Genomic DNA, 15,639 nt, shown 5'->3' with positions numbered 1-15,639 from the left:
GTCACTCAGTGTGTGTTCCTCTTGCAGCTGCTGGTGGGACAAAACTTCAGCCTGGCACGCATGTGTATCCGTTCACATGTCAGCTCCCGCAGGGGTATGTTTGTCTGACCTGTCTTCTTGGGAAGCCGTGTAGGCCAAAACTACATACTACACTTGCACATGCATAGTGTACTATACTGGTACTGAGCACTTGCACATAAACTGTGCAGCTCTCCTTGTCTCTGTTACAGCAGTGTTGTACACAAGTACAGAAAAGTAAGACTTGACGAAAAGTAAAGATTTCTGTGCTAAAGTATCGAAAGTATTCGTGAGAAAAAAATGTACTTTCAAATCACAAATAGGCTACAAATAAAAGCACATTATACATGTATTTATGTGTACATGCTGTATCCTATGGGTCGACCATTCAGCATCGTTTTGTCAATCAAAATCAGTAGACTTATTTTATTATTATTCATAGCCCAACCATAGAGTGGTGACGACAGACACAGAGGCAGAGTTGCACATTTTTAAATTTCTTTATTTTTTTGGCAGTTGGACAAAGAAAATACCAATAATGATAATATAATCCAGATAATCAGCGTAGTTGAAACCTTTTCTTATTTCATGTCTGTATTTATTTTATGTTTTTTTTTTTTAGCTTGGGAACCCAGGAGGACTTGAGGCACATGCATGTGCTGCTAATAGGGATTTAAATAAATACTTCCCATCAGCCTAGGGGTCCTTGACGTGACCTTTGCACTGCAAGCCTTCTGAAATCTGGTCGCACTCCAATATTAGCTCTGGATATTCTGTCAGACATCTGTTATTGGACAGAACATCAGCTCTGGAGGCAAAAAGACAACATGATTATTATAACACAATCTATCACTTCTGTTTGTTAGTTGCTTCGTATTTATTACTCCACCCTATTTTGATGAATAAAAGCAAATCAAATCAAGGAAGAAAGGGGTGCCTGTGCTTTATGGGACAGCTCATCAATAAGCTAACCTTCAAGGAGTGTCGAGTCACTGTCTGAATCTCCCAGTACGAGGAGATTAATGGGCAAACAACATGTTTGTTTTGAACAGACCTAACTAATGTCACATTATCTTGATATTAAGAGTATTCCATTGAGATGTGATTCAAAAGGGATTATTCCCATTTATCGAAAGTCATTACTTAATCCCAATACCTGTTAAAGTTATGATAATATGATGTTTTGACCATATTCTTCAGCCCTAATTGTAAGCAATGTCTGTGTGGTTTGTTTTTGGCCAAAATCACATCACAGCTGTGTGTAAAATGACTATTTTGCAACATGCAGTAGATGCATACCACCAAAGGGTGAATATGGTATATTGAGAAATGCACAGCTTTCTATTAATCTGTAAAAAGCTAAGTAAAAGTTCTGACTGGTCATTTGTGCAATATGTCCTCCCTCGCTCTACTCCAGAGAATATCTCATAACTTAGAGGACACTGCTGGCAGGTCTATCCCCTCTCAAATAGACCAAGTATGAAAAGATATGTGGTCAGTTAACTTGTGCCAGGAGTTTTTATTTGCCTTGTGCTGTCAGTATTAATGGGTCTTTATGGTATTGTGTACCATTAATCAGTCAAAGGGCAGTTATTATTAACAAACATTGTGTTTATAAAGCCACGGTGAAGCTTATTCAATGAGTAGTTCTTAACGAACTGATAGGCATCTGGAAGAAACATGACATGTCATGTGTGTTTTCATGAAGTTCCATCTCGTAGTTGAATGACAACAGGATCAGTTCACCCAAAGTGGAGAAAGACATGCAGTATTTTCCCACTTCCACAGAGTGATACCAGGACATGCCAACAGCTTCTCTGGTATATTGATGTGCACAGATTACTATTACCTTTAAACTGATAACTAAACTGAGGCATGCCATTATTGTTTTCATCCACGATGTAATCGCAGGGCCTGTAGATGCTTTTACATGGTATTCTCCAACATCTGAGTTTGTTGAATCTTTATTCTGCACCAAGATGTTTGTCTTGTCTCCAGGTTGGATCTGTCCAGATTATTTCCAGTTTTTGAGAAATATATATTTTGTGACAATGCAGAGACTTCCCAACTTCCTTCCGTGGGGTTAATGGACAGATAGCGTACACTTTGACAGTCAGTATCAACAGACCCTGGCATCTGTCCAAGGACTTTGTGACAGAGTTCAGCTTTGTGAACCGCATTGATATCAACCAACCGGTGCTGTCGGTAAGTGATTCGTACATGTCTGCTGCTATGTGGTGATGTAGATAAGTGGGAGGGTGGATTGCTAACTGGAAAACTGACAGGAAGTTAGCTAAAATGATGCTTACAGTAGCTTTAAAGAGTCATCAGATGCATTGATCCTTCCCTCACAACCCCTCTGTGTTGTTTTTCTGCAGGCACCTCTTTCAGGCAGCAACACTATGACAGTGTGCTTACTGTGGTGTGCCTCGGGTCCTATCACAGTTACAGCCATTTCAGAGAAAAAAGCCTTCACTCCTGGTATTGTATCCATCCATCCATCCATCCATCCATCCATTCATTTCATAATCATGATAGTGAAGCTTGAAAATTTAGAATTTTGCGTCTATTCTTCCTTCAGGTGAAACTGCAAAAATAATTTGCGACTTCAGCAACGCTTCGTCTCGACTGGCTACCCCAAAGTTAAAACTGAAGCAGAAACAGGGCTTCTACACCCACAACAGGGTCAGCAGGAGGCTTTATTTCAAAACCTTGAATTCCTCGACTGGTCAGCCCATCAGCCCTCACACCACTGACGTGCACACTGAGTTCATGCTCACTATACCCTCGTCTGCATCGTTGACCATCTCTAACTGCAGCATCCTGGAGGTCGAATACTTTATTGAGGTTAGTACCAACGACAGATTGATGTTCTGAAGGTGCAGAATTTTAAGATGCTGGAAGTAATAATTGATTCAGAGAGCTTTAATGTACTACTTTAGAGGTCCCATATTATACTGTTTTTCATCAATTTCACACAGCTGTCAGAGGTCCAACAACACTGTATTTGAAATGTATTGCCCCAAACCCATCCGTGGTCCTAAATTTCAGCTGTTTAAAAGTCGCTCTACTGAGCTCTACTGAGAGCAGGCTGTTTCTGTGCCCGCACCTTTAAATACTAATGAGCTCCGTCTGTCAACGTCTGCCTTGCCTGCTACGTCACTCTCAGGGAGAGGATGTGCCTTACGCTAGCGGTAGCATGCACTAATGTTTAAGGTGGATGTGACGCTATGGCTCGCTGAGATGCTGTCATTCAACCATACCAGTTTGACCAAGAATCGGACCCAGAAGGAGAGGCTCCTGAAGAAATACACTCTGTGGCTGCAGCAGGACGTTTCAGAATGGTTAGTGTGTCTGAATAATGTTAGTTTGTTCTATGTGTTGTTACAGTTACTACCATGTAGCTAATGGCTTACAACTAGCGAAAGCTGTGTTTGTCTCCAACACAGTCTCCAAACTCTTGGACACTGTTCGCATTGTCTCTGTCTCCAGTCTGCACTTTTCCAGACTTTTTACTGTGACAACCAAGCTCCCTCGTAATGTTATTAACATTAAATTCGCTTCTAACGCCATTGCATAGTGGACCGAAGCGGAGCTAACTAGTTAGCCAATTTCAAGCTGACGTTCATCATGCTCGTAGGCAACTGTAAATACTATCAAAACATGGCGACACTTACCTGTGGCTCGGGTGCAGTTGCTGGGTCCGGTATGGCTGGGACTGATCCTTTTACGAGGGTCAGTGTTGAGGCAAAGCCAGCTTCGTACTGACCCTCTTTACTGAAGCAGTCTGACGTGAAGTGGTTAGCACATACATACAAACTTCCACGAACCGTAGCCGGCAAATTGTCGTTAAAAATGAAATGCAACCACTGTTTCTTTTGTTGTTCTGTAGCTGGGATAGAATATAGGCACTTATGTTGATGTTTACAACCAACAACAGAGCAATTTGCGTGTCTAGCTCTGAGCGATGACATTGTGAAACACTACTATCTTACCGCTGGACACACAGAACTTCTCTCCTATCACCGTGTAGAGGAGGCCGGCCTATGAACATCTCTCCTTTCATTACATAACGACAGGAGCTGAATCTGAACAGCCTGTAAGAGCGTCGTTTTACCAGTGGGTGGGCTGCAGAGACTATGCAGGAGACGTTTGCTTTCTTCATTCTGGGAGTTGGCAGGCTCAGGGAGGACCAGCCTATATATGTAGAGACCAGAGAAAACATGTTTTTCATAATATGGGACCTTTAAATACCTCAACAGTATAATAACCTGAAATAATACTGTATGTGTTTTGATTGTCAGTCGATCAGAATTTGATCATTATCTGGTTCTTCAATACAGCCTCATGATGCATCTCAAGTATGTGTCTTGTTTTCTTGTGTCTCCTATAGGTGAGCCTTAAAGTGTCGTATTCCTCTGAGGTCACAGTGATGATTCCCATCATCCTGTGCGATACCCCTGTTGACCCTCACCCCCCACAATATTCATGAGTAAATGTGTGCACACGGTGAATTGTTTCAAGGGCATTTAATATTACATATAGGGAGGAATGCTTTTCTGTCAGGCTCCTCACTGTAATATCTAAGACAGGAGTTTAAGTTCTCAGGGTTTCAGTATCAGACTGAGCATTAAATGTTTAAAGCTCAACACAGTTTGTGTTGAAACTTTAGTTTTGTGATTTTCTTAGAACATGTCTCTTCTTCTCTTTTGCTCAGTTTGATGTTAATAAGCGGATTTTTTAATTCTCTTGCAACATTCAAGTTCTATCTCTGTTTATGTTTTTGTTCACTAATTGATGTATCACACGTCTCGATGTGTTATAGTAACTACCACTGGCCTTACTTTATGTCATTGTACCACAACAAACACAAACAAAATACAATAACAGTGTAAATAGATTTCATGTTTACTATTTTAAAGAAAGTAACTGAACACTCCGTTAAACACTCCTCCATGTTTTACTTCTTTACAGCTGTGTGTTGAAATTGTTGTCCAGTGTTGGTTCTCTAACTATATTAAATGTAATGTCAGGTTTTAAAAGTTTATACACCACGGTGCCTTTGTTATACAGCAAGTGACTATTCAGTATGTTAGATATAAGCCAAAGACACACAGCTTGCTATGATGAAACTCTCATAGCATTTAAGTGCCTTTATTCAGCCGTGTGTGTTTTCTCCATTCACTGTGGGTTATTGTAGAAATCAGAAATCTGTTCCATTTCATTGTATGACTGAGCAAACAGAGGGAGGGAAAAGGTATGTTACTCTTTGAATGTCGTTGCCACTTAAAAATACCAAAGATAGTATTATCGATGTGTATTTCCAATGTCGATTGTTACAATTCGTATAAGAAATATATCATTATATCAAGTATGTTTGTTGTTCTTATTTTTTCCTCTCAACTACCACAATGTATTTTAACATGTTGTGTTGTCACATACATAGTTGTGTATATTACTCTGTAATCTGACTAAATTAAGAGTTGGGGCACACTAAGGGTGAATGTAATCCATATGATGATGATGATGATGATGATGGCAAAGACCTGCCATGCAAACAGCTGAATTTTTGGCTGAACTGATTTAACACAATGCACCAAACTGTATCAAACGTTTTGCTCCCTTCAACAGAGAAAAACGCTGCCATGGAAACTAAATTTACTCTTTTTTTTATCATGTTTTATTGCGGACACCATCAGCTTGGTGTTTTGTCGGGAGATTTGTTTGTTTCTTTTCTTCATAAAAATGTTTTAAAACATTGATTTTTCCTTTTGACAGCTGTGTGTAACACTGTCTAATGACATAACATGACATAATGATATAGTGTGTAATACATATTTCACATTCATTAGTTGTACCTGCGAATGATGACATCAGCCCCAGCAGATATCAACAATGTCACTTTCAAATTCGAGGAGAGTAGAAAATCCGTTGTTCAGCATGACTCTTGGACAGGTGACAGTATCTTGACAACCGGTAAAGTCACAGAAGCCTTTTAACGGACAGTTTGATATAACCAGGCTATGGACTTCCTCATTAGCTTGTGTAATGTACTGTGAAAAGTAATGGTACTATAATAAGATTAGTTTACATGGCACTGACACAAATGTTATATTGTATTTGTTAGCTATGGTAGATAGAGGAAGCACTGTAGCTATAAATGACATGTTTCCTAACGCACTCTCTTGATAAGAACTGCTTACCAGAATGACACTGAAAGATGATTAGTGCTTCTGACACACACTTCTGTAGAAAAGTATACATTTGCCAACATGATGTTGCTTTCAACCGTGTTTATCCTCACACCATTAAAACACCAACTGACCAGCAGAGCCACTGACCAACAGTCTTTTCACCATACTGCTGAAAAAAACAAAAGTAAAAGCAAACAATCATTAGTGCAGAGGTGTCTGCTGTTTTCCACCAGAGACTCCTGAAATTTTCTTCGGCATTCCACCCTAAAACATTTTTTTTTTAAAATGTGTCTTTTATGAATCAGAATCAGAAATGAATTAGCATATATGGGGACTACATCAGTCATTCCAGGACATGCGTTTTAAAATTATAAATAATTAATTAAAACCTTGTTACCTTGACACTGATGCGCTTCTCACAGAATGCAAATACTAAAATATGATTTTATGAATTTCCGCAACAATGAACATCCGACATGATCCCTTCTGATAACATGTTTGACCCATATAAGGATAGCCCAGCCCATAGTGTATGCTTCCAGTAATGCTGTCAGCACACAGAATGACCATTTTCCTTAAAGGATGTAATTTAGCCATATGCATATTCTATTCTATTAAGATACATTTTCTTAACCCAAAGAAACATGTTATATTGACAACAAATAATTTGTTGTGTAGCAGCTACCAGAAGCTCTAACCAGTAAGCAAGATTAGTTGAAGCGTGTGTCACAATTACCAAAACCGAGTGTCTTATCAGCACGTAGACACGCCTCCCAAGATATAAAATCTCCATCACTTTTTTACCTGGCACTTTGCGAACAGCTTCGATTGGCGGCCAACATGTCCAGTTCTATCAAGAGCTTTTCAGTGGGATATAATCCCAAAAACAAAAGCAATACTTTCGCCACTGGTGATGTTATTACAGGACAAATTACGCTGGAACTGACACAAGACTGCAAAATCGATAAACTCTGCATAAAGCTGAAAGGAAAAGCAGAAGTCACATGGTACGAGCAACAAGGGAAGACACTCCTAAGGTTCCATTCCAAACTGAAGTACTTTAGCATCAAGCAAGTAATAATTGAGGACAATGGTAAGTGAACTACTTATATCATATCATGCCGTAATCAAACTTTTTAAAGGAAAACAATTCACACAGCCTTATGAAAGTTGTTTTTGCATTTCCTCTTTTGTCTCTTCCCCTTTTGTCATTGAAGGTTTCACATACAATATGACACACAGCATGGTATTAGTATATGGTAATTTTAACAATTTTCACCTGTGGGATTTAAGGACACACTGACAGAACATTCAATGTGTGTCACACTAAAAGCAAACTTGTTATAAAAGGAAGTTTTGTGCCACTGGATTTTCCTTATTCAACATAAAATGAGCAAACCTGCTGAAAAAAGTAGTCTAAGAGCATGAAATGTATATTATAGTCTTGTTAACATATTCAGTGGTGGAAGCTACATTAAAGCTTTTTATTGCTTTTCAGGCAATTGTGTTGTTGGCCAAGGGTGCCATGTCTACCCATTCACCCTCCAGATCCCTGCACAGTGAGTTTTCTCTAAAAAACACATAAACACGTGATTTGGTAATTATGATATGATATGATATGATATGATATGATATGATATGATATTATATTAAATTATATCATATTATATTATATTGTAATTATTACACAATCATTAACTATATATGTGTTGTTGTTTATGTATTATAATACTGTTAACGATCCTTATTTTAACTTGATCTGATATGTAGTTCCTCTTGATGCTTTGTGAGTATTAACCGTACACAGCTAATTATAGTGGTGCTACTGAAAGAGTACTGCTGTCATTCATCCAGTCTGTTTTTAACATTACAACTTGCAGAGACCTGCCACCCTCCTTCAGAAGCAAACATGGAGAGATCGTGTACTCACTGGAGGCCAACCTGAGCCGGTCGATGAGAGTGGACAGCAAAGCTAAGGCGCAGTTCACCCTCAGTCGCAACTGGAACCTGGACAGTGATCCATCACTGATGGTACAGACCTTAGCACAAAAACACAGACATGCCTACACAAAAAGCGTGTATAATATATGACTTTGACGCTGCTGCAGCGATGACCAGAAACACCATCTGAGGCAGTGGTTTGTCATTTTTCTGTCAGATTCCACAGAAAGATGTCAGTGAGAAGAAACTGAAGCTCTTCTCATCGGGAACAGTGAGCATGGATGTAAATATTGAGCGAACAGGCTTCTACCCAGGTAACTTTACAACAACTGTAAAATGATTGAATTATACATTCACTTCACATATGATTTTAACAGTACTGCAGAAAAACATAAAAGCTCTGCAGGGGAAGTAGTTCAAAGTCACTTTGCTCACAAATATATTTTATGGTCTACAGATGAGACATGAAGCAATAGTAATGGCACAGAGATAATCCTAATACTCTGTCTAGGTTTGAGAGTTTTCTCTTTCAAAGCACACAAAGCAATGTCAGAAATGTAATTTGAAAATAATTGTCAGGCTTTAAATTCCCTCTCCTATAATGATGGTTTTCTGACACAGCTTTACTTGTTCTTGCATGACCAGCAGCTTATGGTGTCCAAAGTTAGCAAATGTTAGAAAAGTCAAGATAGATCATTGTTAGCGTGCAGATTTTGTAACCCTTTTGTATGTGTTTTCAGTTAGAGCTACATAGACTAACTTTAATATGTGAACATTATCGAATGGAAATTGTGCATATTATTTGAATATCTTTTAAAGGTTTCTAACTTGGTATTTAGTTCTTGAGACACATACAGTTATAGAATAATAATAATAGAAACATGAATTGTATGCTGGAACAGCATGATGGATATTTCAAGTACATTGCACACTTTAATTTTTCATGCGTCTACAACTAGTGCAGGGGTAAATACTTGACTTGAGATTTATCAGCCAACCAGAGAGTTTAGAGAGAGAGATTATGTTTAAGAGAGCACGTTTTGCGATTACAAGCATTGTGAATTATGTGCTGCTTTGTTTTGCAGGAGAGGGCATAAAGGTCGTGGCCTCCATTCACAACAAGTCGTCTCGCAATATTATACCCAAGTACTTGTTGTATATGAAACGTAGTTACGTTGCAGAGCGACGGATTAAAGTCGGAGAGAAAAAAATCCTGAAGGAGGTGGGTGACCCTGTCCCACCTTCTGCAAATCAGACTGTCACCAGGGTCATCACCATCCCTCCTCACACGTGTGTGTCCATCTTAAACTGCGACATCCTCAAAGTGGAGTACAGACTTAGGGTGTGTATCTTTCTTCCCGAAGCATTTAAGAATGTCTTTATGTCTTAATCGCTGTGATAAGTGCTGACTATGTCTCCACAGGTCTATTTGGATGTGAAGTACGCGTCAGACCCCAAGATCGAGTTCCCCATAGTCATCCTGCCTGCTTTACAGGGGCCTGATGGTGAGCATCTGCCTGCTTATCCTACCGATGGCATCCAAAGCATCTGAGAGGAATGAGGAAGAGACAAAGGATTTCTGTTTTTCTAAAGTATTTGGGATAATCATAAAAATCTTAAGAGCTGGGATAATGGAGTTGATCAGCTCTTGTATAACTAGGGTAATTTGACTGGCAGTTAATAACTTTCTTCACTTGATCTTGTCTTTAATGAGGCACTCTGACATGTATAATGACATAAATGTATAACTCGGGTTGTCGTCATCTTAAGCTGACTGAACTTTTTGATATACTTTATATATGAAACAGATCCAGTAATGCCATGACAGTCATGTATGGTTAGTATCAGCTGGAGTAGGATGAACATGTGTTGAGATGATATTATTTGATGTTGATGCCTGCAGATGTTTTTGAACTGTAAACAGCAGACTTTTGGCTGCAAATATGATGCAGTGCATTTCATTTTCCTATAGGAGGCAGCAACACATGGCATCACTGTATCATTGATTTGAAAGCTTTGTTAGTCATGCTTGTCTGTGTCATATCTTTTTTTTTTATTCATTTACATTTATTTTTATTACAATTGGCCACAAACCTGTCGGGTGAAGGCTGAAAACTGCCGCACAAATTTCCCATACTCTGTCTGACAATGACAACATCATCCCCAGCAAATACTCACAATGCCACTGTTGTAAAAAGTTGTAGAAAGTCGAAAGTTACCATCACCTGTGTATGATGACAATAACTGTCACATAAACAGGGAATCCTTCATGACAGCTTTATGGACAGTTTGATATCACCAGGCTGTGGACTTCCTCACTAACTTGTGTAATGTGTTGTAAAATGTATCATACTTAATTGTCATGTATTAAAACGAGTCATGATTTAGTCCACAAGGCACTGACACAATATGGAAGTAAATTCTGTTTGTTGCGTTCACTGATTTTTTTGTAACTATGACGCACTGCATAGATGGTGTGTAACTGTAACTTACGCACTCTCTTAAAAAGAACTGATTACCAGAATAACACTTTTTAACCATTTTTTTGTACAACTCATTTTTGCTTAGCGTCTGCTAATCTGTTCCTAACCAGTGACAATTTTATGTATTGATGTAGTGGTTTATTATTAAAATTGTATTCCCTGTTACTTATGTACAGTTTACGTACCAAATACTAAGACGTCCTGAAATGTATGGACATTTTTTCAAATATTCAAATGTTCAAACTGTTAAACTGACATTACCAATTCTAAGGGTACATTTATTTTAATGGTTTCACATTTGAAACAAATACAAAATGGAGGTTTATCGACAAGTCGTCTAATATATTTGACCACACTGAATTTCACATAGTTGTTCCTGCTAATGAAAACATAAAACCTAGCATAAACCAACAAGGTCACTATCAAAGTGGAAGTTAACAGTCATAGCACCAGCTATGGACTTTAACCATAGATTATGTCATACACTTGTAATTATACTCAAGTGGAATATAATAAAATGAGTCATGATTTATTGCACAGGGTGCAGACTCAACATGGAAAAAAAAATATGTTCATTGTAAATATACATTTTTGTATCTTATGAATGAGGTGTTACTTGGTTTTAAAGTGTTTTCTTGCAGTCTTACTAAGAACTGCATACCAGAATAACATTTAAAGGTGATTAGGGACACGTTCACACATTTCTTCAGAAATATACAAATATATTCACTTACATTGAGGTGCTTTCAAGCATGTTCCTCATCATGTTGTATCCTCACAACTTGAGACATCAGGTGAACTGCAGAACCACTGAACAACATTCTGCTCACCATTCTCCCATCTGGCAAGCGATACAGAAGTATCCACAGCTGTACCAGACTATAGACTGTGAGACTCCTCAATTCAGTCTCCACATTCCACCTTAAAATACAACATTTCAAGACTTTGAATTTTTGCTTTATGAAGTAGCTTAACCACTACAACATCTGTTTCTTATCAGTGACAAACATTTATTGATGTTTTGGATTAATTATTTGCAAAAACAAAAGTGTCTCTGGCTCTGACACACCTACCAGCATATAAAATCTCTGTCCTCACTGGACTCACTTACAGCTTTGATCGGTGATCAGCATGTTAAGTACTATCAAAAGCTTTTCAGTGGGATATAACCCCATAAACCAAAGCAATACTTTCACCAGTGGCGATTGTATTACAGGGCAAATTACGCTGGAATTGGCAAAAGAGTGCGAAATATATTCGCTCTGTGTAAAGCTGAAGGGAAAAGCTGAAGTCAGCTGGGTGGAACTAGATGGGAAAAAAAGCAAAACCTACCATGCCAAAGAGAAGTACTTCAGCATCAAGCAAGTCATCATTGAGGAGAGCAAAGGTAGGTGAACCACTAATGTCTGAAACAACCTGCTGCAAAACATCATAGAGCCTGGTATGCTAAGACTTAAGGATGGACAGGAGGTCAAAGGAGGGCAGATGTCGTTTTTGCACCTTTGTGACCAACTCACGCTTATAGTGAACACAGGTTAAAACAGGAGGCTTTTTCTTACATTTTCTCCCAGTGGGCAACCATGCTGATGGGAGCAGTCTAGCAGAAATGTATTGGTAAGTTTGCTTAACAAACCTTGATGGAAGCCTTATTAAGGCACTTTATTGTCTTTCAGGCAGTATCAATAACCAGGGCTGCCATGTCTACCCATTCACCTTTCAGATCCCTGCACAGTGAGTTTTTTCTTTTTTAAAAGAATATTTGTTTCTAAACATAAACACATCATTGTTTGTTCTTTTTTACATTACATTACATACATTTCACATTTACATTAATAACGAGCATCTATCATACCACAATCTTTGGCTTTATGATGTAGTTCCTATTGATGCTTCTTGAGTATCAACTTTTAACAATCGAAGTATAGTGCCAATGTCACTGTTTTATACATCACGTCTTGCAGAGACCTGCCGTCCTCCTTCCAAGACACATACGGAAAGATCGTGTACACACTGGAGGCCAACCTGAGCAGGTCGATGAGAGCAGACAGCAAAGCTAAGGCGCAGTTCACCCTCAGACACAATGAGAACCTGTACAGTGATCCATCACTAATGGTTAATACACACGCATAAAAGCATGTCTAATATGTTTGACTTTGACGCACCCTGCTAATTTAAGAAAGATAAGCTGTTTATTTATTGATCACCCCTGGTAGAAATATGCAGGTAACACAGCAGTACAGAGGGAAATAAGTAGCAGCACAAGACCAAGTCTCAAAAAATAGAGACAATGATAAAGAGGTATTAAAAAGAATAAAATAACAATTTGAATGAAAAATATATATATTAAAAAAACTATTAGAATAAAGTTAAACATACTATATACAGTAACTGTCCTTGTGTGTACATGACGTGTGCAATATATAATAAATGTGCCTGTGCAATGTGCAGGGTTCTTGAGTTAATACAAATGTGTCATGTTCCTGGCAGATCCAACAGCAGGATATCACTGAGAAGAAACTGAAGCTCTTCTCATCGGGAACAGTGAGCATGGATGCAAATATTGAGCGAACAGGCTTCCACCAAGGTAAATTTAGATGATTTTTTATCTGAAATGATTGAATTCATTGAATTTATTGCCTTCTGACAAATTATGTTACGTCAATAATGAGGTTGCATTAACTGGCCATGTGTCTCCATGCAGAGGTTAACAGCTGTAGTTTCGTAATACAAATATTGAATGCAATATAAGATTATTGCTGTCTGTAACTCATGTTTAGGGGGATTGTGTATTAAATGCTTTTCTGTTTTGCAGGAGAAGGCATAAAGGTCGCGGCCTCCATTAACAACAAATCGTCTCGTGACATTAAGCCCAAGTACTTGTTGTATATGAAGATTAGTTACTTTGCGAAGGGGAAGAGGAAACTCGACTGCAAAAAAATACTGAAAGAGGTGGATGACCCAATCCCACCTTCTGCAAATCAGGCTGTCACCAGGGTCATCACCATCCCTCCTGACACGTGTGTGTCCATCTTAAACTGCACCATCCTCAGAGTGGAGTACAGACTCAAGGTGTGTATCTCTCTCCAGAAAACACGTCAGCATGTTTTTATGTCAACAGGGCTGCATGATCCTTACAACAAGTACTATGTCTCCATCACAGGTCTATCTGGATGTCAAGTACGCTGTTGACCCTGAGATCAAGTTCCCCGTGGTCATCCTGCCCGCTTTACAGGGTCCTGATGGGGAACATCTGCCTGCTGGATCTGAGGCATATGCAGGCTCAGACATGCCAGGAGGAACCAGCTTCCTACAAAACCCACCAGCCTCTGGCCCTTTTGCTACACCTCCACCCTATGAGACACATGGGATGTACCCCGTATTAAAAGATTCCACTGAAAAATTATAGACTCTCGAATATAGATTTGGCATCACAAAGATGTGTTTTTTCTAAAGTATTTGGGATTAATGAGAGTCTTCAGAGTGGGTTTGAAGGCAGATGATCAGCTCTTGTATCATTTCGTTGTCAGTAAAAAAAAAACGTTCTTTATGTGATCTTGTGTTGTGTTTAATGAGGAATACTGACATGCGGCAAATTATGTCATGACGAATGTGTATTTTGCTATGCTTGCCTCCTGAATATCAACAATAAATGCAAATGTGCATAATCTGCTGCTCCTTGTTCCAGAGATCACCTAGTGCCACGCAGACAAAATGCAGTGTTCAGTCTCTCTGGTGTCTGACAACACAAGACTTTTATAAATAAATCTGTACTTCGGAAACTATGATAACATTGTAATAGATAACCTCTTTGCCAAAAGCATGATACAATTATACGATATCACAGTGTAAAAATAGATTTGTAGTAAAAATCCTTGTGCTAGGGAACAAAGGCCCCCCTCTGGATCCAACTGCTCGAACGCATAATCCTTACGACATAATGGTTAATAAACCAATTCAAACTACAGATAAGCCATCAGTCGCAAGATGTTGCCAAACTCTACTGAACATTTAACGTGTGTAATTGTTTCCACTGGAAAATAAAATCTGATTGAGTCACATGCTGGCTGTGGTCATACCTGACAGCCAAATATGACATCCGAAAATAAGATATTGTGATCAAGTGTTAAAGGGGTATTCCGGTGTAAGTTTAATCCATGGTCTAAATCACCGTGAAACTGTGTTAGACTCCCTGTTGAGAGATCAAGTTAGCAGACCGCTAATTTACGGAGTTTTATCAACCTCAGATACGACCGCACGACAACAATACACTGCAATAAATGGATCCAAATATAAACCGCCACCAAAAAGCCACAAATAATGCTCAGAACAGCACCAAACTTCAGCAACAGTACAAATAGGGTCTCAGCACATAGTCTGGGGCATCTAACCTTTGCTAGCTTAGCTGGATTTCTATTGGGAAGCTAAAAACAGATTTAATCAGCTTCCGAGTGCGGTTAGAAACGCTCAATTCTGTTCTTTTCCCTGTCCGCTCTCGATAATAACTGTTATAAACTGGCAGGTAAGACACATATGAACTTTGATTACTTTTCCATGGAGTCATAATCACACATTTTCATCCATGAGCCGCGGAACTCTACTGCACTCGGTAATCCACTCGTCAGGACTTCCCGTCAACAGGAAGCTGCTGCAGAAGAGTGGTAATTTTGTCAGCTTTTCAGTAGAAATCCAGCTAAGCTAGTGGAGTTTTAATGCCCAGGACTATGTGCTGAGACCCTATTTGTACTGTTGCTGAAGTTTGGTGCTGTTCTGAGCATTATTTGTGGCTTTTTGGTGGCAGTTTATATTTGGACCCATTTACTGCAGTGTATTGTTGTCGTGCGGTCGTTTCTGAGGTTGATAAAACTCCGTAAATTAGCGGTCTGCTAACTTGATCTCTCGAGAGGGAGTCTTACACAGTTTCACGGTGATTTAGACCATGGATTAAATTTACGCCGGAATATCCCTTTAACGTCATCGTCATGTGATGACGGAGTGCCATAAAC

General features: G+C 39.0%; 3 protein-coding genes across 5 annotated transcripts in view; all 3 read left to right on the top strand.

The window, feature by feature from the left end:
• LOC115582317 (arrestin domain-containing protein 3-like) overlaps nt 1–5,392 on the top strand; it is a 6,427-nt gene extending 1,035 nt beyond the window's left edge. The window contains exons 2-7 of one of the 3 annotated variants that reach the window (XM_030418232.1): nt 28–94; nt 2,076–2,223; nt 2,397–2,499; nt 2,600–2,865; nt 3,285–3,362; nt 4,412–5,392. In XM_030418232.1, the coding sequence (XP_030274092.1) occupies nt 28–94; nt 2,076–2,223; nt 2,397–2,499; nt 2,600–2,865; nt 3,285–3,362; nt 4,412–4,510 (761 nt within the window). In that variant the 3' untranslated portion in view covers nt 4,511–5,392. Of the gene's footprint in view, nt 1–27; nt 95–2,075; nt 2,224–2,396; nt 2,500–2,599; nt 2,866–3,187; nt 3,363–4,411 lie in introns of those variants that run through there. The other 2 variants (XM_030418233.1, XM_030418234.1) reach the window with 2 other exon arrangements.
• Nucleotides 5,393–6,605: 1,213 nt separating this feature from the next.
• On the top strand, nt 6,606–10,573 carry LOC115582157 (arrestin domain-containing protein 3-like). The gene is made up of 6 exons (XM_030417938.1): nt 6,606–7,305; nt 7,711–7,771; nt 8,093–8,243; nt 8,371–8,467; nt 9,239–9,495; nt 9,577–10,573. Exons 1-6 carry the CDS (start codon nt 7,053–7,055, stop codon nt 9,703–9,705), a joined length of 948 nt encoding a protein of 315 aa, XP_030273798.1. The 5' UTR covers nt 6,606–7,052; the 3' UTR covers nt 9,706–10,573.
• Nucleotides 10,574–11,745: 1,172 nt separating this feature from the next.
• On the top strand, nt 11,746–14,418 carry LOC115582161 (arrestin domain-containing protein 3-like). Its single transcript, XM_030417941.1, has 6 exons — nt 11,746–12,023; nt 12,310–12,367; nt 12,598–12,748; nt 13,124–13,220; nt 13,449–13,705; nt 13,797–14,418. The coding sequence occupies exons 1-6, from the start codon at nt 11,768–11,770 to the stop codon at nt 14,040–14,042; spliced, it is 1,065 nt and encodes a 354-aa protein (XP_030273801.1). The 5' UTR covers nt 11,746–11,767; the 3' UTR covers nt 14,043–14,418.
• The last annotated feature ends 1,221 nt before the right edge of the window (nt 14,419–15,639 follow it).

This window comes from Sparus aurata, chromosome 5, assembly GCF_900880675.1.
Source record: "Sparus aurata chromosome 5, fSpaAur1.1, whole genome shotgun sequence".
Lineage (NCBI taxonomy): Eukaryota > Metazoa > Chordata > Actinopteri > Spariformes > Sparidae > Sparus > Sparus aurata.
This window is presented reverse-complemented; position numbering and strand designations above follow the sequence as displayed.